This window comes from Drosophila busckii, chromosome 3R (genome assembly GCF_011750605.1).
Source record: "Drosophila busckii strain San Diego stock center, stock number 13000-0081.31 chromosome 3R, ASM1175060v1, whole genome shotgun sequence".
Taxonomy (NCBI): Eukaryota; Metazoa; Arthropoda; class Insecta; order Diptera; family Drosophilidae; genus Drosophila; species Drosophila busckii.
In genome coordinates this window covers 8,855,838-8,879,663 of record NC_046607.1, presented here as the reverse complement: position 1 = coordinate 8,879,663, position 23,826 = coordinate 8,855,838, and the positions used below count along the sequence as shown (strand labels likewise).

The window sequence follows — 23,826 nt, the reverse complement described above, 5'->3', positions numbered from 1 at the left end:
GACACTTTACACCTCTTGTCTGAGCTTTGTCGCTCTTTGCTCAGCTCTTTGATTCTGATTATGTTGTTTGCTTCAGTTTGAAGAGCTTTAAGCCCAAACAGTTACACTTAGGGACAGCCCTAAGCTCGACCTGACTCGGAGACTCCAGAGACTCGTAGACTGCCTGTCTTCAGCGCAGATCGTTGTAGACTCTTCACTCCAACGAACGCTGTCTGTCTCACTCGAAGAAATCTTCGCTCGCTTTTAATTTTTTTCTTTCTGTTTTCGAAATATTTTGAGTGCGTTTGCACTTGGCGCTGCCTTTTTGAAGATTTTTATGTTTTTTAGCGTCACTAGCTGCTCTACGTTGAATTATTTATGGTGATAGGCAAAATAATTTTTATGTGCTTTTGCCTGTTGCTGTTGTGGCTACCATTGTTGCTGTTGCTGTTGGTGTTGCTGTTGCTGTTTGCCGGCAATACAACAAAGCCAAACACTCGAAAAAGACACTCTGGGCCACTCCAGAGAACTCGAGTCGAAGAACAGTCGAGTGGCCCAAGGTGATAATGCAGTTTCCGATTTCGAAGAAGGCGCAACTTTTCGGACATATTCGTAGACCAAATGACGCGCAGCTTGAGCTTGCATATGCTAAAGCAAAAAGCTGACGTGTATACATTTTTTTTTATTTTATTTTATTTTTGCTAAAATATCTTTAAAGTGCCGCCGACAACAACAACAACAACAACGAAGATTTTTGTAACGAGTTTTGTGCGCTGGCACGACGACGCGCCATTTTGATTGATTTATCTACACGTCGAGTTACTTTGTAGACAAATTTAATTTTCGGCCGCACTCATAAGTAGTTGAAGCTGCAACTTTAGTTTACGTGTGTGTATCTGTGTGTGTGTGTGTGAATGAAAATTATCTACACTTGAATAACTTTTGCGTTTGCGGGCAGGCGAGCGAAATTTTAATGTTAATTTTCACCATGGCGATAAGAAGAAAGCAAAAACCCCACCCGAGTCCCGACTCCCGAGTCTCGAGTCTCGAGTCTCGAGCGACTGCGACGCGTTTTTCGGGGCGTAGCAAATAGATATTTTCTACATTTTAAGTAGACAAGCAAGCACAAGCCCGGAATGTGGTTACCAAAGAAATGCGCTGCTTCAAATTCCAGTGCACAAGAGCTGAGGGAGGGCAGAAGGCTGGGGGGTAACCAGCGAGGGGTTGCCTGTAATTTTATGCACGAATTCGTAAAATGTTATTCAAATGGAAAATGTGATTTTTATCAATTTTGACAGGAATTTTTCGCAGAAAGCAAAGGCATAAAGAAAAACGCAGCGCACAGTAAAATTTTCAGGCACAAGGATGCCATGTCCTGGCTCGGTCTCTCTCTCTCTCTCTCACTCTCTAGCTGACTGGCACAGACTCTGTCTGCGCTTAAATTTTGAGTTGAAATCGTTTTGTAATTTATGAGGTCAGGCAATTGCTAGCGCGACAGTAAGAAATAAAACAAGAACTGGCAAATTTTAAAGCAGAACTTAAATTTTCACTCATTTTGTTGCTGTTGCCAGCTCAAGAGATTGTCATAGAGAATAAGTTCACATGCTAATGATGCGTAGAGTCGAATCGACTCGCTCGTTCGCTAACTAATCTGCATAATGTTAGTTACGCTTAGTTTTTAGTTTGTTAGTCTTTGGCTTGTCTAGCGACTAATTGCTCGGGGCCTCATCAGTCCATGATTGAAAATGTGTGGGGCGTAAACGCGACGACTTTTGGCTGGATAGATTTCCATAAATAAATAATCCCAGCAATTAGTTTGCCAAGCCACAAGTCAGGTCGTTCGTGTGTTCGTAGACTCGACTCTATAATTATAATTATAGGGCACCCTCATCAAACGTCGTGCGCTTACTCCTACCAGCAGCAAATGGCGTTGCATTCAATTAAAAAATATTTGTATAGCCCAAACCCGAACTAAAACTAAAACCAAGCCAAACCAAACCAAACCAAACCGAAAGAATAACAATGATGTTGATGATGATGATGGGTTTCAACGTCAGTTTTATTTATTTACTTTGCTTTCTCTCTCTCTCTCTGTGTTTTTGGCGCAACAGTTAATGCGCAATTAAATGAACGATAAATGTCAGCTATGAAAATATGTTTAAAAAGTGCGTTTGTTTATTTAGATTGAATTAAGAAGGCAGCGGCAGCGGCAGCGGCAGCAGTCGCAGCTCGTCAAGTGTCGCTTAAATGCAAATCAAAACCAGAGATCAATTTGATTGCTTTAGCAGCAGCAGCAGCAGCAGCGCAAATGAAAATAAACAAGCACAGCAGGCGGTCAACCCCTCGACTAACCCTTCGCACCCTCCCTGGGTAAGGGCTGAGGGCTGACATTGATTGAAAATGCTGCGTGTGACGTAAATTAACTTTCATGGCGTGGGGCAGCCTCAGTTTGAGCCTGAACCTCAGAAGTGCGTGTTATCCTTTCCTGCTGACTGCGTTGTGATCTCGCGACGGCCGCAAGACCCACACAATTGCCAATTGTTACAGTTTTAAAATAACAAGGGGTGGCATGCAACATACGATGTGGCAGCTTGCTGTTGTCACTGCGGTGTTAATGCCAAACCAGGCCACAGTTCCAGTCCCACTCCCAGTCCCACATTCTCAGCTCTGAGCTGAAGTGCACTTTTCGTTTTTGCTACTAAGGCGATTATCTTTTGTTGTTACTGCTGCTGCTTGTCGCCCAATTTCTGCTTATTTACATTGACGAAATGTGCTGCAACAACAACAAGAGTTACAATAACAATGACAGGAAGCTCGCTGTCCCTTTTGGCCGCTAGCTGTTTGTTATCTTACCACGCACAATTAGACAATTTTCATTTGTACCAACAGCCAACAGCAATTTCTGTTTCTCAGACTCATTCTCAGGCCTGAGAATTTAGTTGGCTCGCTTTCTCAAGTAATGTGAAAGCATTTGTCTGCCTTAAATGGAATACAAGGCGGAAGTCTGAAATTTCGCATAGCAACTGCCTCGCCATAAGGAAATCAATACCTGCTCTGCTAATCAATTCATAAGCGCATAACTTTAGTCACGCCCCAAAATTGACACCTTGGGCTGAAGCATCTGGTTGAGCCTCATGTTTCCCACAACTTTTTAACTCTTTTGTCAAAAGGCTGACACAATTTCCGCCACCAGAAACGACAGCGGCGATAAAAAAATTAAAATTTTACGCATTAAACAACTTTTGAATAGAAACTGGCGCGCTCTGGCGAATTACCCATATCTGTTATATCTGCTGCACCCCAAGCCCGAGCAGAGACCAATCCCAAAAGGGACAACAGCTGCCACACGTAGTACTTGCAACTACCTAACCTAACACCCGAAATTCATAACAGCGAATATAAAGAAAACTGAAACAGAAATTCAATGTTGCTGCTGCGCTGTTGTTGTTGCTGCCTTTTATAATGAGCACCCCAGAGCTTATGTAACATTACGTCAAATTGCACAAAAGGCAATACATCTTCATCCCCTAACTGGGGAGGACTCGACGCTGCTGCTGTCTCTGTCTGGCGCACTTGCAAGTTTAGAATGAAAATTTACGAACTGACTGTTGCTCTCGGCTGTGGCACATTATCATATTTCTAGGACCGACACGCCAATGAATAGAATGCGCATCGAATTTCCCAGAGCAGGCAATGGGATTTTTTATATTTTGGCTTTGGCTTTTTGCTTGTCGAGCGGGGGATGGGGTAAGGCAAAGTCGACTGGCGGGGTTAGCCACCACATCAAACTCAACGAGCACATCAACAAAATAATCAACACCAGAAGCAGCAGCAGCAGCTTCAGTCAGGGCGGTAAATTCCATTTCAGAGGTTGACAAACAAGCAACACCAGCAACAACAACAACAACAACAATGGCGCATTGTTTGCGAGGGTTTGCCGCGTGCAGGCGACAAAATGCAAACTTCCTTGCTAGGCATGAAATTTCGTCAAAATCTAGTTATGATCTCTGGCTACACTGGCGGTCGCATAAATTAGTCACAGCTCAGCTGTAAGTCGTAGCAGTAACCGTATGCTGATAACCAAACGCACAAATATAAATATAAAAACACATACATGTGCGTATGTGTGTGTGACTTGACAGACAGACAGATAGACAGACAGACCGTTTGCACTTGTTGTCAGTCATAAAAAGTCATGTTCTTCTTGACTTTTATTATTCATTATTTTCACATTTATTTTGTGTAAACTTCAATAAGTGTATCGCCATTTTGCACAGCAGCAGCAGCAACCAAAGCAACAACAGCAATCAGCAACTAGCAGCAATTTATATATAAATTTGTTGCTGTTTTTAATAGAGCTATCAAAACGCGCTGCAGTCTGCTGATGACAGTGGCTTATCGCCTCAGTTTTACAGTTGGCCACTCGTGTCGCCACCCCTTGTGCCCCCCCTTTAAAAGGCCGTTTAAAATTGCATTTCTCAGCTCAGCGCTCCACGCTAAAAACACAAATCACTGCAAGGCATGCAATCTCTCACACAAATCATTCCCATTTGCTGTACCATTGTCGACGTCAGCATCGACGTTGCTGCCGCTGCTGCTGACGTCGGCGTTGGACGCACAGTGTCATTAGCATTAGCGTCACACACGTCGGTGCGGTGCGGTGGAGTCTCGAGGCTGCTGCTGTCCGACATTCGCTCGCTTTAAGTGTTTATTAGTATGAAACATTTATCAGCAATTATAATTATACATATGTGTGTGTGTGTGTACGCAGTCAAGACTGTGGCCGAACTTTGGCGACCTCCACAGCAAGCGCAGATAGCAGGTGGACAGACTTGGCGGGACGACACTGTAGTCAGTCGACACTAAATGCTTTTTAAATGTAAGCCGCAAATTAAGCAACAAATGGCAACAAAAACATTTCGAGTGGTCAACACGCCCATTAAATGAAACGCTAGAGCGCCCCCACCCCTCCCAAGTACCGTTAAGACGAGGGTGACACTCGTCTGTGCGTTTTTTATGCAAACAACAACACCTAAGACATTAGCTGCTCCTGCGGCCGCTTTGAGCTTCGAGGCTGGTCAGGAGTCAGCCCCAAAACCAAACAAATTCAATGACAAATTATGCGTTGCGGCTCTAGCCCCACCCCCCGCCCAACTAAGCACCTGGGTACCACCCTATACACATGTAGCTAGAGCTACGACTCTGCCATTAGCATTACCAGGTAGTTATGCCACCTACAAGCATTCCAATTCCAATTTCTTGTCTGGAGCGTGTCGTGGGCGTTTTGTTTTTTTTTTTTTCTGTCTATGGGCGTGCCGTGTGGTTGGAAAATTTCTCGTTTCTCTGACATTTTGTAATGGGAGCGCGCAGACAAACGAGGCAAATTATCTTGCGTCAACAGGAAGAAAACTGTGGCAAGTAAATATACATAAATATATTTTTTTGGCTAGCCCTAATGATAAACGACATTAGTGTTGGGAACTATGCGAGAGGGGGGCGACTGAAGAGCATAATAAGCAGTTGCCAAAGGAAATAAAGTTGTCGAAACTGATAGCAGCCAGCGCATTATAATTATATATATATTTTTGAAATGAACTTAACGAACATTGAACTCGTCTTTGTGTCATCTTGCGCCAATTGTCGCTCAGCATTCGCTCAGCCCACCCCACCCCACTGAGACGCCTACGCACATATGTGTCTGCTGCTAAATTTAAACAACTTTGCTTTCAATGGAAAAATATCTTTTGTAGCGCCAAATGGCGCCGTAGCCCCCAAAAAGCAAAAAGACCAAGTAAAAGCAAAAGTTTCATTTGCTTTTCTCTTTTCGCTCGCTCTTCAAATATTCATTGAAGGCCCTGCTGCTGCTGCTGCTGCAAGCCACGCAGCCATTTCATTAGAGACAGACAGCCCAAGAGCCAACAACATATGGCACTGAGACTGCAGCCCGTAGCTGGAGCTGGAGCTGGGAACGTCGGAGTTGCTTCTCTTCACATTTAAATGCGCACATAATTTCTAATTTGTGCCTCTAATTTATGTGCTCCAGCAGCGAGACCCAAACTTAGCACAACAAACTTGCCAATTTAACGGCGCTCGAGCCAAAAAAGAAAATAGCAACGAGAACGAGACCGAGAAACGAAAAGGAAAACATTGTATGGCAGTGGAAAAAGTTTTGCCGCCACTTACATACATATAAGAAATAAATAAAGCCATTTCTTCTAATATACAAAAAGCCTTGAATGTGTACAAGAAATGAGAAAATTACTTTTTTATAAGCAAAAACCATCCACCAAGCACAGGCGCCCACCCTCCACCCCCACCCACTCTGAGCACACCTTGAACATTGAGTGACTTGGCCTATATAACAGTAAAAGGTCCAAGAACATTGCCTAATTTGGAATTGCCAACAAAATGTGCATTAAAATAACTAGAATCTAGTACTCTACCCACCACCCCGCCCCACCCACCGCTTAAGCTAAGTAAAAGTCGCAACCACAACGCAAAAAAAAGGTGCATAATAAAAATAAATGTTAGTCGTTTGTTTATATCAAGGCAGCGACAATTTTGGGGTAATGCCTACAGCCGTTACGCATACGCCGCGTTGTCTGTGCGGGAATTGCAAACCCTTTAAGAACTGCCACCTGGTGTGGTCGGCAGTAAAAATCCAAGAGAGCGGCAAGCGGAAATCAAAAGCAAAAAGACGCACACACAGCCACAGAAAAATATCGAACGCATTTTTACGACATAAACATAAATTTTATGACAGGCAGGCAGAGTAAACGCCCGAGACGCGCTGGCGAAGCAAAAGGAAATCAATTTTATGTGCTGCTGGCCAAAACAGCAACAACAAATAATTCTGAAACATCAATGTAGAGACAGAGAGAGTGCGAGACCGCAAGCGGCAAAAGAATCTATAAAAAATATGTGAGAACTATTAAAAAGTCGTAAACTAAAACGAAACTGAACGTTGGTTCAGTTCAGGGATTGCCCCAAGCCCAAAGCAAGTGTCGAAGTGCGGGGGGAGCGGCTGAGTTGTTTAGCTTTTGTCGTAAAGCCAGATAGAGCAATATATATAGGAACTATATGGAGTTGACTTGGCCAACTTGAATGCTGGCATTAATAATGCCATTAATGGTCACATTACAAGTGTAATAATAATTGTGCCTGATAGATACTATACAAACACTATATATGTATATATAGTAGAAGGTGCGAGCGAGATGCAAGTTGTGGCTGCAATTAGGCCAAGCGTCTGTCCAACTTCGGCTCGAGCTGCATTTTGGCTTAATGTAAACGCATTTAAACGCAATTACTTTTCACTCTATCTACGTGTGAGTGTGTGTGTAAGTGCGTGTGTGTGTGTGTGTTTGTTTGTGTTTTTCTTATACTGACACGTACCAAAGCAATTTCAATTGTTGTTGTTGCTGTTGCTGTTGTTACTGATGATGATTGCCGCCGTCGCTTGGAGTGTCGTCATAAAGATCCTTTATCAAAACGTTAATGGATTGAGTTATACACTGAGTGTGTGTGTGTGCACAAATACTTGTGCAATTGCATTAAGTTGCCGTTGCTTTGTCACTTTTTGTTGTAATGTCAAGCTAATGAAATGCTCTGACCACAGTGCGTATATTTAATTGTCGTTGTGCCCACCACATGGTTACATAGTAAGGTGTATTATTAATTATGACGCACCCTACTAGTCAGTTGGTTCGACATTGGGCTCGCCTAATTTGCCTGCAATGTGCTGAAAGGCTCATATTAATTGCATTTTAATGAAACTAGTCGCATGCGTGCGATATAAACTAGAGCGAACCCTTTTTGTCTCGATAAGAATAATTCCTAGAACTGAGTGCATATTTATCATGGCATTGTTAACAACGCTCGCTCGCTCGCATGCGATTCGTCAGTCTCATTATGCAGCTGGCTCTGTCTTTAGACATAGTTGCATCTCTCTCGCAGCAGCAGCAGCAGCCACAACCACAAATGAAATTAAATACAGGCAAATATAAATCCAAATAAAAAACATTGCTGCGGTTGGCGCATGTTTGTTGCTTTAATTCTATTATCAGTTGCAATAAAAAATACACACACAACAATACGAAAAAAAAGTATAATAAATGATGCCTATGGAGAGTCGCTATATATACATATATAATGCATATTTGAGTAGATGTTGCTGTTGCAGTTGCAGTTGTGTGTGTGTTGGCCACTGATAAAAAATTCATTAATTCATATACAAAATGCAATTAAGCGCAGTGGTTACCACAAAAAAAAAAACAAAAACTGCTTTTTGAAAAAAATATACATGGCATAAATAAATGTGAAACAGCAAACGCAGCAGTTAAATTAACAAATTGCATGCATATTTTAAATAAATATAAATATTTTAATAAGATTAAACTATAATGCAGCCAAATGTCAAAGCGACAGCGAGAGCAACAACAAAAATTGTTTGTTTGCTTAATTTATGCGGTTTTCAATTACACTTTTGATATGAATTAATGAGCGCACAGCAACGTTCAAATAAAATGCATTTGTATTAATAAAAATAATATTAATCCATAGCTTGGCTGGAACTGGCCAGGCGGCCACCCAGCTGGCCCAGCTCGGGCTGTCTGGCTCTTTGTTCGAGTCATGCTGCTTTGCTTTCTCAATTGCTTGTTGCATGTTGCTCTCAATCATTGTTTTGCTTTGTGGCCTGGCTGCAACTACTTTGAGCTATGCACAAAATTCTTGTTGGCTACAAAGCGTTCGACAACATTCCAGCCCCAGCACTGGGCCCCAGCTCTGGCTCAGGCACAGGCCTGTGTTAACTATTTGTCGACAATTTAGACGGCAACAAAAAGTCCGCGTGCTAGCTCAGCTCAGTTCAGCTCAAGTGCAAGTTGCAAGTACAAGTGGCAGTCTCAGTGCCCAGTCCTGAGCTCAGCAAAGCGTAAAAGCGCGCACTGGCACGAAGTCTGTCCGTCTGTCTCTTTGGTTGTTGCCACTGCTCAATTGGCGCTCTAATGACTGCAACGTGGGCTCAGCGCAGAGCCGCATGCCAATCAAGTCCGCGCACATCCTTTGCCAATAAAAATGTGCAAAATATGCAAAGTACAACGATTTAAATCAATTCTAAGCTTGTGCGCACAGCTATCGGAGCCAAGGCCCAGGCCCAGCCGCAGACTGCGGTTCGGCGCTTATCCGGCGCGATTTACGCGTGTAAAGTAAGTTTACGTGTAGCCAGGCAAAGTGCATTGATAAGCCGCCAGCAGCAAGCTCAGCTTTCAACTTTCTACTCCAACAAGCGGCGACTCGACTCCAAGACTGCTGCCTGCTGATTAGTCGATCAACCAGCCAGCGAACAAATTCAGGCTTTTAAATATATGCAAAAGGCGAAAAAAAAGGGAACAAGCAGCCAAAGTAAAGGGCAGCAACTGCAGCTTGTCGATTAGCACTCTGTGTCTGGAGTCCGACTCCACTCGACTCCATTATAGCTCATTATCGCCGCAAGCGTCATACATTATGTTGATGAGTTCTGTTTTCTTGCGCCTTGACTCTGTGGCTCTCTAATAGAAAACGCTCATGTGCTCATGTGTGTGCGCTGTTCATTAAAAGGCTGCCACGCCCACAATGGATTTCATTAATTGTTGACAATGATTACCTGGGGCGTTGGCCTCACTCAGTTGGCAAGAAACAGCAGCAGCAGCAGCAGGTACTGGCCCAAGCGAAATGCAATTTCAATTTTCAACGACAGGTGATAAATAAATCGTAAAGAACGCAACGAATTGAAATGAATCGGCATCGATGGCCAAATCGATTCGTTGCCTGTTGAAATTGCGCCATATTTGGGCGTTATTTGTGCCCTGCTTGACTTGCTGCCTTTCAGCCAAGTTAAGAGCGAGCGAGAGCAACACGAGACACAACAACTGTGAGGCGTTGGCAATGAGCGTCGAAGACATTTAATTGCCACCACGGCGATTTTTGACGTCGCCTCGTCGAGGCAAACAACGCATCAAGGCTCTGGCTCAATGCTGTTGCAACTTCAACTTGTTGTTGTTGTTGCTGCTGCGAGTGCGAATTGCACGTTGTTCATTTGGCTGCGTTTAGTGTCCAGCGCTGTTGCGCTTTTTGAATTTCATTTCATTGCATTTGGGGGCCGCTGGTTGTCAAGCACACAAAATGATTTAAGATGTTCGACTGTCACTGCTGACAACATTGACAGTAAAATTATTTCTACGCACGGCCAACAGCAGCAGCAGCAGCAACATCAAAAGCAGCAGCAACAGCGTCAGGTTAATTATGCCTTGATTTATTTACAACAATCTCCAAAAACAGCAGAAGCAAAAGCGAGCACTTAAAAAACAACTTAAGACGTTTTTATAAACATAAAGAATTTATTTAAAATAAATAAATTTCAATTGTCATTATTATATTTGAAAACCAAGCGCAATCAAAAAGAAATTTATATAAATACTTCATAAAAAATATTCAAATAATAGAAAATAATAAGAATATTAGTTAGGCTTATATATTATTATATTTGAATTGTAGAAAAACATTCAAAAAGAATGGAAAATCTCAAAGTAATAGTTTTATAAATTTTATCAATTATTTGTAATTATGTTGCAAACATTAGTTCAGCTTTAAATGCAAGCATAATAAATTTACTAATGACTAACTAACTAATAATTATTTAAGAGTAATGATTTAAAATGTTAACATTTTATTTGTAGTTTATTTTTGGTTTTATCTGCACAGATGTCGCATAAAGTTGTGTAAACTATAATAAATTGTTCAGTTGGGGCTTAAATATTCAAATTAAATAATTTATTGAAATGCAATGCAAACAGCAGAAAGAACCCAAAAAAAAAACAACAACAGCTTAAATAAGCCATGACAGCTATAAATATTTAAAAATATACACAATAAAAATGAATGCAAAAAAAAAAGAGAAAGAGAGGAAAGATGAAAAAGTCGGAAATCTGTGCGTTAATTTGCATTTTTGTTGCATGATAACAAAAGCAACAAAAACAAACAAAAACGCGCCAAACCGCAAGCAAAATTAAAACACACACACACAAACAACAGAGAGACAATGTTAAAATATTAAATTAAAATTAAAACATGCGCTAGAACGCACGAGTGAGAGTGAGAGGGAGAGGGAGCGTGCGAGTGGGAGAGCAAAACTTGTCAAAGTGAATTTAAAATAATTATTGCACATTATGCGGCGCGGGCGCGTATTAAATTAAATGCTGCACAATAAACGAATTAATAATAATAATGCATTAAATGCACAAAAAAAAGGCTGCGCAATTTTAATGCGTAAATTATGCAAATTGCGATGAAAAAAAAAAATGTTTAAATTGCAATAGTTGCAACTAAGCCTGGCGCCTGGCCAGTGACAGGCTTGAAGCTGCGATTAGCATTAATTAGTATTAAGTGTAATGTATGCTATAATTAATAATGATTAATGTTTAATTTTTTATTATGTTCTCTCTCTTTCGTTGCAGATGGTAAGTTCTTATCATCACTCAATCCTTCAGAACTAACATACGATGGTAAGTCACATTTTTCACATTAAGTCATTTAACACATTTTATTGTTTGCTTGGGCGCGCTCTCGGCTCAGCCCTAGGGATGGGTATGGGTATGGGTATGGGTGGGTGGCCAGTAGTTCGCACATTAATCAAACTGCCAACTTGGACAGCCAGCGATCAAACTTCTGATCGTCGTCGTTCGTCTGTCAATAATCCGCGACGGTGGAGCTGCTGCTGCTCCCGATCACGTTTCGCTTGGCGAACGCCCATTTAGCGCGTTGGGGCCGCTTCCTGTTTTAAGTTGATACGCTTTGAAATGAGAAATTTCTTTTTAATTTAGACTTAAAGACGGCAGCAGCAGCGGCCGGCAGCAGGCAGCAGGCAGCTGATAAAAAATCATTATAAAGTTAAATTTTAATTAAAAACTACAATCGATTATGTGCAGGGCCCCAAAGACTGTCTGCGGCTCATAAATTGAACAGTGGCGGCCTCAAAGCTTTCAACATGCCTGCCACGCCTGCCACATCCTGATCATAATGATAATGCAGATGATGATGAACTTGTGCCACATTCTGTGAAGCCCTTGACGTGATTATATAAGCCAAAGCGTTTCGCTTTCATTAATAAGCAACAACAACCAGAGCAGCAAGAGCAGCAGCAGCAACATGTGGCACGTGATTTAAGCTTGAGAATTTGATTTATGGCCTGGTTGTTGTCTTCGCTAAGCAATCGGCTGACCGACCGACCGCCTGCAGTTCATAAAAAGACGCTGCAACTCTCTCTCTCTCTCTCTCCCTCTCTCTCTCTCACTCACTCTCTTTGCTGGGTGTGCTTTTTATGATGCCACGCTGCGTCAAGTTGAAAAACGGTGTGTAAAATCATAAAAATCATTAAAATTAGCAATAGTTGTAAAAATGTTTAGCGACGGTAGCGCGAGCAGAGCAAACAACGCTCGCCTCATTGGCTGCAGCTTTATTAATTTACACATTAGCAACAGCAGCACGACGGCAACAGGCAGGACCTACTAACCCAGTTAAGTCAGACTTGAGGGGGGGTGTGGAGGAGCGCCGGCCCTGTAGGCACAGACAATGCAAAAAGTATCAAAAATGAAAATGAATTATGCCAAAAATAAAAACCGAGCAAAGTGTAATTTGTATAGCAAACACAGAGCGACTGAGCGAGTGAACGAAAGAGAGAGTTGCGCCCACAATAACAATGGCCAGGGCCAGGGCCAGGGCCAATGCTAGACTGTACGAGGGGCTGGAGGGGGGGAAAGGGTAGCGCATTTAAGCACAAGTTTAAATAATCGTCTGTCAGAACTGTCAAACAAGCCGGCAAGCGCTAGAATTAATGGCACTGAGCGAAGAACAAAGAGTGCGAGCGAGAGCGAAAGTGTTGTATGTGTGTGTGTCGCCTGCAATTTGTTTGACCTGCGCAGGCGCAAAGCGTGAACCTGTGCCCGGCTTCAGCTACAGATACAGATACATATATATCTATATATAGATACAAATACAGTTGCATGCGTATGTGGAGCAGCCACAAGTTGAATTATTGTTTTTTGCGCGCATTCGCTTATGCTGCGCTAGAGCGAGAGGGCGCATCACGTAGAGAGACACGGATACGGCCCCAAACGCAGTCGCAGCGAGTTAAAAACAAATGTCTGCTCAATGTTGCTGCGGTGCTTTATCACTTTTGCTGCCTGCCTCAGTCGCTCTGCCTGTGCTTGTATGTGTATGTGTGTGTGCCTGTGTGTGTATAAACTTTACACAAAATTAATGCGCTTCGCCGCAGCGGGCGAACTTTCAACTGTTGCTGCTGCTGCTGTTGCCTCAAGATGAAAAATTATTGCTTTTAATTTATTGCATAAACAAAAGCTCTGTCTGTGTGTGTGTGCATGTAACGTTCAAGGTCATGGTTAAAGTGTGCACACACACACACTGAAGCTCAGCTGTTGACTGCGCTGCTTTGGGGGGCTTTCCCCGGCGTCGCAGTCGCAGTCGCCGTCGCCGCCAACTGTCAAAAATGATTTAGTAGTTCAAAGCCGCGTTTTGTTGTTGCTGTTGCTGCCGCTGCTGTTGCCTTTTGCTGTTGTTGTTGTTGCCTGTCCACGCCGCATCATTTTTGCAACTGTCAAAAGCAAGTCTAACGAGAGCAACAACAACGATAGCAGCAGCAGCAGCAGCAGCAATCACTGGGCATTTGACACTTGCAGCGGCCATTTTGACAGTTTAGCAAAGGTCAAATTGAAAGCAAAAGTGTGACGCAAGTTTTTGACAGATTGCGCGCTATCAAACAAAATATGTATAGAAGTATGTGTGGATGTATTTACATCCCCCCCACTGTACATCAGTCCATCGTCCATCAGCGAGTTGTCAAATGCAAAAGCAACACGCAGCACTTGCCGTTTGTCTCTTTTTTGTTCATTTGTGTTAGCAAATGACAGCGGCAAAGCAATCAAAATGCCAAATCAAAATCAACAGCCAACAACAAAAACATGCAAAATTAACCAGCCATAAAATTGAGATGCGACGCCATAAAAAAAAAGCGAGACTATATAAAATGTAGAAAACCAGAAACATCAACGGCAACTGTTGATAGATCATTTCAAATAAATATACATTTATATATTTATGCACAGCACAGTCCAAATCAAAGTCAAAACTGAAACCGAAACTGAAACTGAGCGTTACTAAAAAATAAATGCGCAGCAAACGGGCGCAGTCGACAATATGAGACCAAGTATAATTATAGAATAAATGACTAATTCATTCAGCTGTTCCACTGCTCAGCTTAAAGACAATAATAACAATTATGTGCTTTGCATATATTAAAATGCAAATATGCTACAGTTTTGCTTGATTTGTGCCAGTTATCAAATTTCTAAAATTAGCGCGACTTGCTAAGGCTTAATACAGAGTTAGGTAGCAAGTTTGGTGTTTATAGCTGCTATAGTTGCTGAAATCTTGGCGCTCATACAGACAGACAGTTAGCAAGTTTGCTTGCTCTAGCTTTTGTAGCTGCTGAGCACTAGATGCTCATACAGATAGACAGACTTTATTGATTTTTCATTTGATTAACTTAAAAGACCCTTTGCGCATTTCCATGTACCGGGTCTAGCCACACACACTTTTGATTTATGATGTTGATAAATGAGTATTTAATAAATTTGCTTATTTGCTTGACGCTGGTCAAGTTTCGATTTCAAACAAACAGACAAACAATTAAATAGAATTGAGAGCCGCGGGTATTAAGTTTTTTTTTCTTCTTTGCCAATTGTCATTTGTATTTGTTTAGACAAATGATGGCGCTTATTTCAGTAGATTAACAATGAGCAGAGCAAGCAGCAGCTTAATATTCAATAGAGCTGCTCGCTTGGGCTCTCATCATAATTCCAGGCAGACAAACTTGTAACTACTACAGCTCAGCATAAATCCAGCGCACACGCTGCCATCGTCCTGGGCGATTGTCCTGCTGAATTATGCATGCAACAAATTGTATAAAAATTTCTGCAACTTTACGTAGTTACGTGCCGAAAATTTGGAAATCGAGCAGCCGCCCCCCAGCAGCAGCAACTGCAACTGTCTAACAGTCGATAGAGAATGTTTGAGGCATACTTGTCAGACGGCAAAAGCGTGCCCACTGGGGATAAGCTGTAGCCTCAGCCTCATCCTCAGCCTCAGCCTCTGTCTTGGTCTCAACCTGCAACCCTCTGTGGCAGAAAGTTATGTGCGGCTTGAAACGAGCGAACGCTTCAACGTTTACAAAGTGATTACTCGTGTTTAAAAATTGATGACTGCTGTTGGACACGTTTTCAATTTGAAAACCGGGCCCGAAAAGAAAATGCCAACCCCCTCCCCCACTCCACCAATTGAAGGTGCCCACCCAGCTTGCGTATTTTAACGAAATTGAAACTTGTTTATTTGCGCTAAGCAGCGTGTAAACTGTTTTCCAAATTGTCACAGCACAGAAATTTTTATTGAATTGACCTTTGGCAAAGTTTTATGTTTGTTTATAGACAAAGCAGATACCGTTGTCAGCTGTCGAACGGCAATTAAATGCTTTGTACATCGTTAAATCATAGCTGATGATTAACTCGTAGCTGCTGTCTGTCCTTGAAAGATTTACGAGCGAGCGTTAAATGCCACAGCATATATATAAATATATATACATTATATGTATATTCAGACTGTTGTCGCTTAATCGATTTTGTAGCTGCGCCTCCAACTCGGTTTATTGTTGGCCATTAAACTGAAAACTATTGGCCAGTTTATGTGGATTAACAGCAAACCGGTAAGCGGAGTGTAACCGAATATGTTTAATAGGCCCACAGACCTTAAAAGTTTCCTCTAATGAATCGAACAGCGTATGAATTTGATAATAAACTGAGTGGACTTTGGAGTTGGAGTTAAAGTGGAGTTGGAGTTGTAAATTTCTCAATTTGTGGAATGTGTTGCCGGCGCGAATTGCTGGCATGTTTGCCATGTCCAGCGCAACGCCCTGAGGTATGCAATGCCTAAAATGCCAGCCAGCCAGGTGTGCGTGTGTGTGCGTCAAGGAATTTAAAGTTTGGACAGCTGCTATGGGCTGGGCGCTTGCAAGTTTTGATTAAACTTCAGCATTGATAGCAAACTTCAACTTCAACTGTAGCTGTAGCAAATTTATAGATGTTGCAAGTGGCCGTCCGTCCGTCCGCTCTGTACGCATGCAGGGTTCGCAAACTTTGCCATAACTTCAAGGCGTGTGCGCACCCACAAACTAAGCGAAACTACTGCTATATATATATATAGTGGGTATATATCCATTTGCCAAAATAGCAAAACTTGCATAAAAACTTTGCACAACAACTTGGACTTTTTCGTCAAACAGGAAAAATAAGCGCAAAAAATAGCAGTAGAAGAAGAAGAAGAAGAGTGGTAGTAGTAGGAGAAAACAAACTGGCAAACTAAAGCCAAAATGAAACAAAGTTTTAATGCAGCCAGAGAGCTCGAGCATGGAGCTTGAGCTTGGAGCATGGAGCTGAGCCAACAACCAGTAGCAGCCAAGCTCACTGCTGCCCCAGCTGTCAGTCAGTGCGAAAATATTTACACACACACACACACAGCTGTACAGTTATAGCCAGCCAACATGGCGAACAAAAGTTTCCACGCTGCGGCAAAAAGCGGAAATGCATTCAAAATCTAATATGGCAGCCATGGTCATGAGCAGCAGCAACAACAACAACAACAAAGTCAGCGTCGCTTCTTTTGCTGGAAAAGTAGCAGCTAAACAAAAAGACTAAAGAGTGCCAAAGAAGAAAATGCAATTTTCTGAAAAACCCATTAAATGTTTGCCAGCACAAAATAAAAAAAAAAAAATACAAGAGCAGCAAGAAAAGTGCAAATAAAGCAAAACTAAAAGCAAAAGCTGCAAACCGAAGCCAGTGCGAAGATTGGGAGCGGGCGGAGCCAGTGATAGACTATGTGTGTGTGTGTGTGTGTGTGTATATAGAAAGTATATAAAATGCTGTCTGACAACACCCGCTGACCCCCAATGCTCACACTCTGGGCCAGCAGCTGAAAGGCATGACTTGTGTGTTATTTCTTCTTGGCTTGCATGAAGCCATTAAAAGCACTTTAAAGCTGGCAAAGCAGCGAGCTCAAACAATGGCTGATTTAAAGCGGGCTGATGCGGCGTGCGGCATGTGGCATGTGGCATGTCATATGCAACGGCCCAAGCGAGAGGAGACAGCAGCAGCAGCAGCAGCGCACAATGCGCTGATAGAGCCATTTACGCCGTCAGCACATAATCATGACAATGCAGCTGCCCCAGCAAGCTCCAATATTGGTAACAAGCGTTGGTTGGGTTGGGTGGCTGGTGGGTGTTGCACTGTGTCTGTGCTGACGGATTTGCTCTGGCATATAACACAAACAGTGCCTTGGGTCGAGCATCGAGCAGTGTCTGCCATTGAAAGGCGCAGACGTTGCTGCTGCAGATGCCAATAAGGACGAGCATAACCCAAGCCAGCGCAGCAGCCACAGCAGCCATAGCATCCATAGCAGCAGCAGCTGTTGTTATTTCTATGTCTGTCTTTGTATGCGTCTCTCTATCTGTGTGTGTGTGTGTATGGCAAGGATATATGCCTGACGATGAAATTTAATGGGGTGCTTTGATGCGATTGGTTTTCATATAACGCAGGCGCTTAAAATCATCGAATCATTCAAAAGAAAAGTGAGCTGACTGCTCTACACACACACAGACACACACACACATGCTCAGAGACGCAGCTGGAGCAGGCGCCAAGAGAGCACACTGAGCGCCAAAGCTTTTCGCCTGGAAGAAAAAAAAGTAAACTAGCGCAAAAAAAAGCAAAACAAACAAAAAATAAAAGAGAAAAAATGGCAAAACACGCAGCTTGTGTGAAAGAATGTTGCTGCTGACTGGAAATAAAAGAAAATGCTCAAAAAAAAAACCAAGTGGAAGCTTCTGTGTGTGTGGCATTTTTCCTTGGCTGCTCGTCTCGCTGTCGGCTTTTATATAAAGAGCAGCCACCACGATGACGATGATGACGACAGCCAGCAGTAGCAGTAGCAGTAGCAGCAGCAGCAGATTCCGAGTTGTTGCTGATGAAGCGACTCCTTGCGAGTCCTTGCGCCAATACGCATACAGCCAGCTGCCACACACACACACACACACACACACAGCAGCATATACAGTTTGTTGAAGTGCGCATGAAAAAAGCTTTTCTTCATTTCTATGCGCTTGGCCTTTGCGTTTTTCATTCTTCAAGCAAGTTGTTTATATATATAGCAAGCCTCGCTTTTATTAACATATGAAATGGCTTTGAATTCAATGCTGGAATTTCAATCAACAAGTTTGTAAGCCACAAGCGGCTTTAAAGGCAAAAGGCCTGAGCCTGAGCCTAAGGCCTAAAACAATAATATATAATTGGCGACGCGACAGCAATGACAAATCACATAGACTAGAGCTCAGTATATAGCCTAAAACGCAGTCACACACACACACACACAGAGTGTTTATCGATTATTGTAGCATACTTAGTGGCGTCATTGTGGATTACTCTTTGCTTTGCTTGTATATGCATTTGTTGTTGTTGTTGCTGTTGCTGTGCTCACAAAATGGCGAACATTAGTCAGCGCTTTTGTTCAAATACTGCCGCGTCAGGGCTGCAATGCAAGTAATGCCAATTTGCTAAGACGCACACACACACAGGCACATAAAGCAAAACATGTGTTTTATGTTTATAAAGTCTACAGTCTCTCTATATAGCAGTCTAATTTGATGAACTCCCAGGCCATAAAAGTCTGGCCACAGCAGCAGCAAAAAACAAAAGCAACAGCAGCAGCAACAAACTCAATTCGGTTCAACACTTAGCCAAGTTGCAGACAGGCAATGACAGCGACTATTTAACACGCATCGTAGCATAAATTTTATGTGTGTATTGCACACACACACACGCATACACGCATACAGACTGTAAAAAAAGAACAACAATAACACACACACACACACACTCAATATAGAGAGAGAAAAACCAGTGTCAAGGTTAACGACCAATGAATTTATTTTGCTTGAATAAATTTTACGATAATGAGGAAATTGTCGTTGTCGTTTTGGGTATTTTTAATGGCCGTAATGTTGACGCTTGCTACACGTTTTATTCTTGCTGCCGCTGCCGCTGCCGCTGCCGCTCGTTGTTGTGCGCCTGCGTCGCTGAGCGTGTGAGCGAGCGAGCGAACAAATGCGTGGGTGTTTAGCTTGAGTCTCTTTTTTATATGAAAACAAAATTTCAGACAATTAAGCAGGCAGGCAAGCTGAGCTGCTTTTTATTACATGTAGACACACACACATATGAGTCTGTGTGTGTGTGTGTGTATTTAGTTAGTTGCACGATTTGTTTGTCTGTCGCGCGCTTATCAGAAATGCCGCAAACGTTTTTCAATTTCCGGCTGGCACAGTTAGCTCTTCACTTGGCTGCTTTTCACAAACTCTCCAACTGTAACTGTAACTGTAGCTGTAGCTGTAACTGTAGCTAGCCAAGCTGATCCTGCCTAGGACGTATGTATTGGTGACTTTGCCGTGCGCAACTCCATTTTACGTAACATTAATTCTGTGATTTATTAGGGTCACGTGACCAAAGGCAACGGACCACTGAGCGGCGGCACAAGTCGCAGTCGCAGTCGGAGTCGCAGTCCTGAGTCGCCGTCCGCTGACCGCAAAGGGAGTGACTGGGGTAGCAGCCATAGCTCATCAAATGGAATCAGTTGTGCCAAAAATAAAATCACAAACACACTCAGCCGAGACTTCATATGAAATGCCTGCGCCAAGTTAATTTAAAAAGACTTGAAACAAGTTTTATTGTTGCTGTTGCTGCTGATGTTGCTGTTGCTGTTGCTGATGTTGCTGTTGTGTAGGTGTCATAAAGTGCATACACATGAATGCGATAAAGTTTATTGTCAGACTGCAAACTGCTGGGAACAAGCAAAATTAATACCAAAACATTTGCCTGCCTGCCAATGTTCTGCTCATTGTTGCTGTTGTTGCTGTTGCTGATGTTGCTGTTGTTGTTGTGGCAAAGATCGCACACGCCTACGCAAACATGTCGCAACTGTCATTTCAGCTTAAGTTGGTCCATTGTACGTTTATATTAGTCGCGCGGGTCTTGGCTTCAGATAAAGACAGCCCAGCCACAGGCGAAACCAGGCTCAGGCTCCAGCTCCAGCCTCAGCGCTGGACCAACGCTTGTTCAACGTGTGTGTCGCCCAATACATACGTGTGTATGTGTGTGTGTGTGTGCGATTGCGTGTGTGAGGCAAGAGTTACGAGCTGTGCCCCGTCAGACTTTCAAATTCATTTCAAGTGTAAAGCGATATGTCGCCCAGGCGACACTTCCACAATGTTGGCCCCAAACGCTGAAGCGAGCAATTGGGTGGTGGCGGGGGGGAGCAACTGCAGCAGCATCTTGTCTCGGAGCTGGTGACAAACTTGCACTGCTTAAGTTACAAGTCGTGTTTTGGCTGCGTTCATTTCGTTGTTTTGCCTTTTTTCGTACTGTTATTGAATTTGCAACAACAACAACAGCAACAACAACACGTTAAAGCTGCCACGCCCACTTGGTGGGCAAACATAACAAAATTTCAGCAAAGTGATAAAAAATACTAAGCCTCTTTAAATTCCATTTTTGTGGGGCTTAGGCACGAACTTTCAGACATTTTACATGTCGCTGTCGCTGTCTCTCTCTCTCTCTCTCTATCGCTTGTTGTCTCTTTCTAGCGCTGTCGCGCTTAGTGCACATTTAAAACTGCCATTATTCTCATAACTATGCGCGAAAAGCTTTTTCATTTAAATTAAAACAAAACAGAACTAAAATAGCTGAAAAAAACAAAAACATTGCAAAAAAAAAAAATAATAAAAACATTTTAGCGCACGTCGCCATGGAAAATATTTGTAAAAACTGCAACGGAAAAATGCCAAGCTAACAACAACAACAACAACAACAATAGATAGACAACAGCTCTGCTCTGCTTGTTGTTGTTTTTGCACAGTCGTAAAGCAGCTGCAGCAGCGCCACCTACTGGACAGATGAGTTAAACGAATGCTCGACTAAAGTATACGCTTTGCTGTTTGAATAATGTTTTCGTTTATTTCGATCTCAGCTTCAAATTAAACTCAAACCAAACTTAACTCAGCTTCGAGATGATTTCAAGCAATACAGATTCAACTTTTAGTGGAAATTATATACTATATATAATAATTTTTATACATTTTGCCATCTACAATTTAGTTTGAGAGCTCTCAGACTGAAATCTCTTATTGGCAACTGTATATCTAATCCAATGGAATCCAGTAGAATCGCCTAAGTTAACTCCAAGTTCTGATTCGATTTTAGTTTTTGCCAATCACAATCAAATGTTGGGTTCTTCACTTTCATTATATAAAGTAAATAAATGATAAAGAATGTTACCTACCTTCGCTTCATTTCAATTCTAGGGTATTTGTAAAAAGAAAAACTAAATTGAAATGTCGCTGTTGCATTTGAAAATAAATGCGCACAACAAAAATAAAAGCAACAGCAACAACAACGCAAAAAGAAAGTGAAATTTCACTTCGTTAAGCAATATATGCGACGTAAATTAAAATACAATTCCACTAAAATGCCACAGTATGTGCTATAAGTCCAGGTATCAGCTCATATAAGCGCAGCTTTGGCGGATTGCAAATAATTTAAATGCAATGTTGTTAAAAATTGAAAAACCAAAGCGTATTCAAATGTCGTTGGTTAGCCACTTGGCTCGCAGTGTTACCAATCGTATGCATTTGTGGCAAAGCCGTCGGCAAGTTGCAACTTGCAACAGTTAAAGCTGCGCTTAAATATGCAAGAGCAGCTTAGAGTTCAAGCTGGCCAGAGCTTGAATTTGATTAGAGCTGGGAGTGACCACGCCCACCACAGCAGACGTTCTCAGCAACCCACCCCCCACCCCTTCCCCCACCTCCATTGCCAACTCATTCAGCCAAGTTTGGCGCTCGCATATCACGCGCTCAACCAATTGGAAAATTTACACGTGCAAAATGTTGAAAAATTGCTGCGGTTTGCTTTCATTTTATTTTATTTCATTTCATGCCCATGTATGTGTGTGTGTGTGTGGTTGTTGTTGTTTTTTTTTTTAACGAGCCGCCGTCATACAAAATTGTTTGGCATCAAATTGGAAAAAGCCAACAGAAATTTTCACTGCAACATTTTCATTTAAACTTTAAAGTGACACAAACAACACACGATGATTTTCTTTATTTTTTTGCTTTTCTTTGTTGTTTGTTGTGTTCATTTTGTGTGTGTTATTTAAATGTGCACATTGTCATTTTGTTGCTGTTGCCATTGCCATTGTTGTTGCTGTTATTGTTGTTTTGTAATATTTTTAATTTTGCGCAGGCAGCGACATAAATCATTTTGTCGCGCATTGCAAAAATTCCAAAAGAGCAAGGCGAAAAAATTACAAAAATTTTTAAATTAGCTCGCAACACTCACACGCGCATAGTCTGTCTGTGTGTGTGTGTGTGCGTGTCATGAAATGGAAAATGCGGAGAGGGGTTGGGGGGTTTGCGGCCCAAGTTGTGAGCTATTTGGGCGCTGGGTGTCCTGGAATTAAATTTTCATATGAAAAACTCAAAAACCAGCAACAATGTTGAGGGCAAAACAAAGCCAAATAGTAGAAAATTGGAAAGATGAAGTTGATTGTGATAGCAACAATGTTTTTAGACTCCAGAGCGGTGCGGTGTGTGGTCCGGGGTGCGGGGGTGTTGGGTTCAGGGCTACATCGTTACTCCAACGAAAAAAGCAATTTTCAATTTTTCTACACAAAAATGCGAGCGACGAAGCAACGCTGCTAAAAACTTTGACGACAGCAGCAGCAGCGGCAGGCAAAAGGCGTCTGCTGCCATTAGAGACGGGTCGGGCGGTCGTTCGGGCGGTGCGGTGGGTGAATGAGGGGCGCTTTTAGTGGGTGGGGGGACTGTGCGACTTGCAGTAGTCGCTGGCAAGTGATAAATCATTTCAACTGTCACTTTCGAAACACAATTTTATCTAAACACACACACACACACACACACACATATATATATATATATATATATATATATATATAGATACAGAACAGACTTTGGTATTTTGGGCATTGCATTGTGTTTGTTGTACTTGTGTCTAGGGTGGCTTCAATTTTCTTTTATTTATATATAACACATACGTAAATATAAATGTGGAAATCTCAGCTACTATATGGAAAATTCGTCGCTGCAGTTGTCCGTCCAGCTGTCCATGTGTGTGTGTGTGCACTTATTAATGAGTGTCACTTTCTGTTGTTTGAACTTTGTGCCATTGATAAGCGAGAGAGAGTGAGAGAGAGTTCGGCGCATTTTTGGCCGCACATTTACTTGCGGCTCTAATCAATGCACTGAGGGCCAAAGAGCCCGTAAGTAGCGCCATTAATCAGCACTTGAGAAGGGTACAATGGGGCCATGACAATCAAAAAATTCTTACACTATAAATAGCCAGACAAAATTAGAGTTCAAAATGTGAAAAACACTTTCGAATAAGCAAATGCAATGTGAGCAGTTTTAAAATGAATTTCATGAATTTAAATAAAGCAAGCAACGTTAATGAAACATAATAATATTATTTTGCCATTAGTCTCAAAAATATGTCGAGTGGTAAAAATTATTTAAAATAAATAAAATAAAATGAATTTAAAGGCATTTTGTGTATCAAGAATTGATAATATAATATTCTAATAGTTTGGAGTTTAAATTATTTGTCAGTCTTAAAAGTATTTATATTATTC

General features: G+C 42.1%; 1 protein-coding gene across 3 annotated transcripts in view; it reads left to right on the top strand.

The window, feature by feature from the left end:
- Positions 1-23,826, top strand: part of LOC108601587 (homeobox protein homothorax) — a 95,565-nt gene that overhangs the window by 49,776 nt on the left and 21,963 nt on the right. For 2 of the 3 annotated variants that reach the window (XM_033293993.1, XM_033293992.1), the window contains exon 8: positions 11,472-11,519. In XM_033293993.1, the coding sequence (XP_033149884.1) occupies positions 11,472-11,519 (48 nt within the window). The remainder of the gene's footprint in view (positions 1-11,471; positions 11,520-23,826) is intronic. The other variant, XM_033293994.1, reaches the window with a different exon arrangement.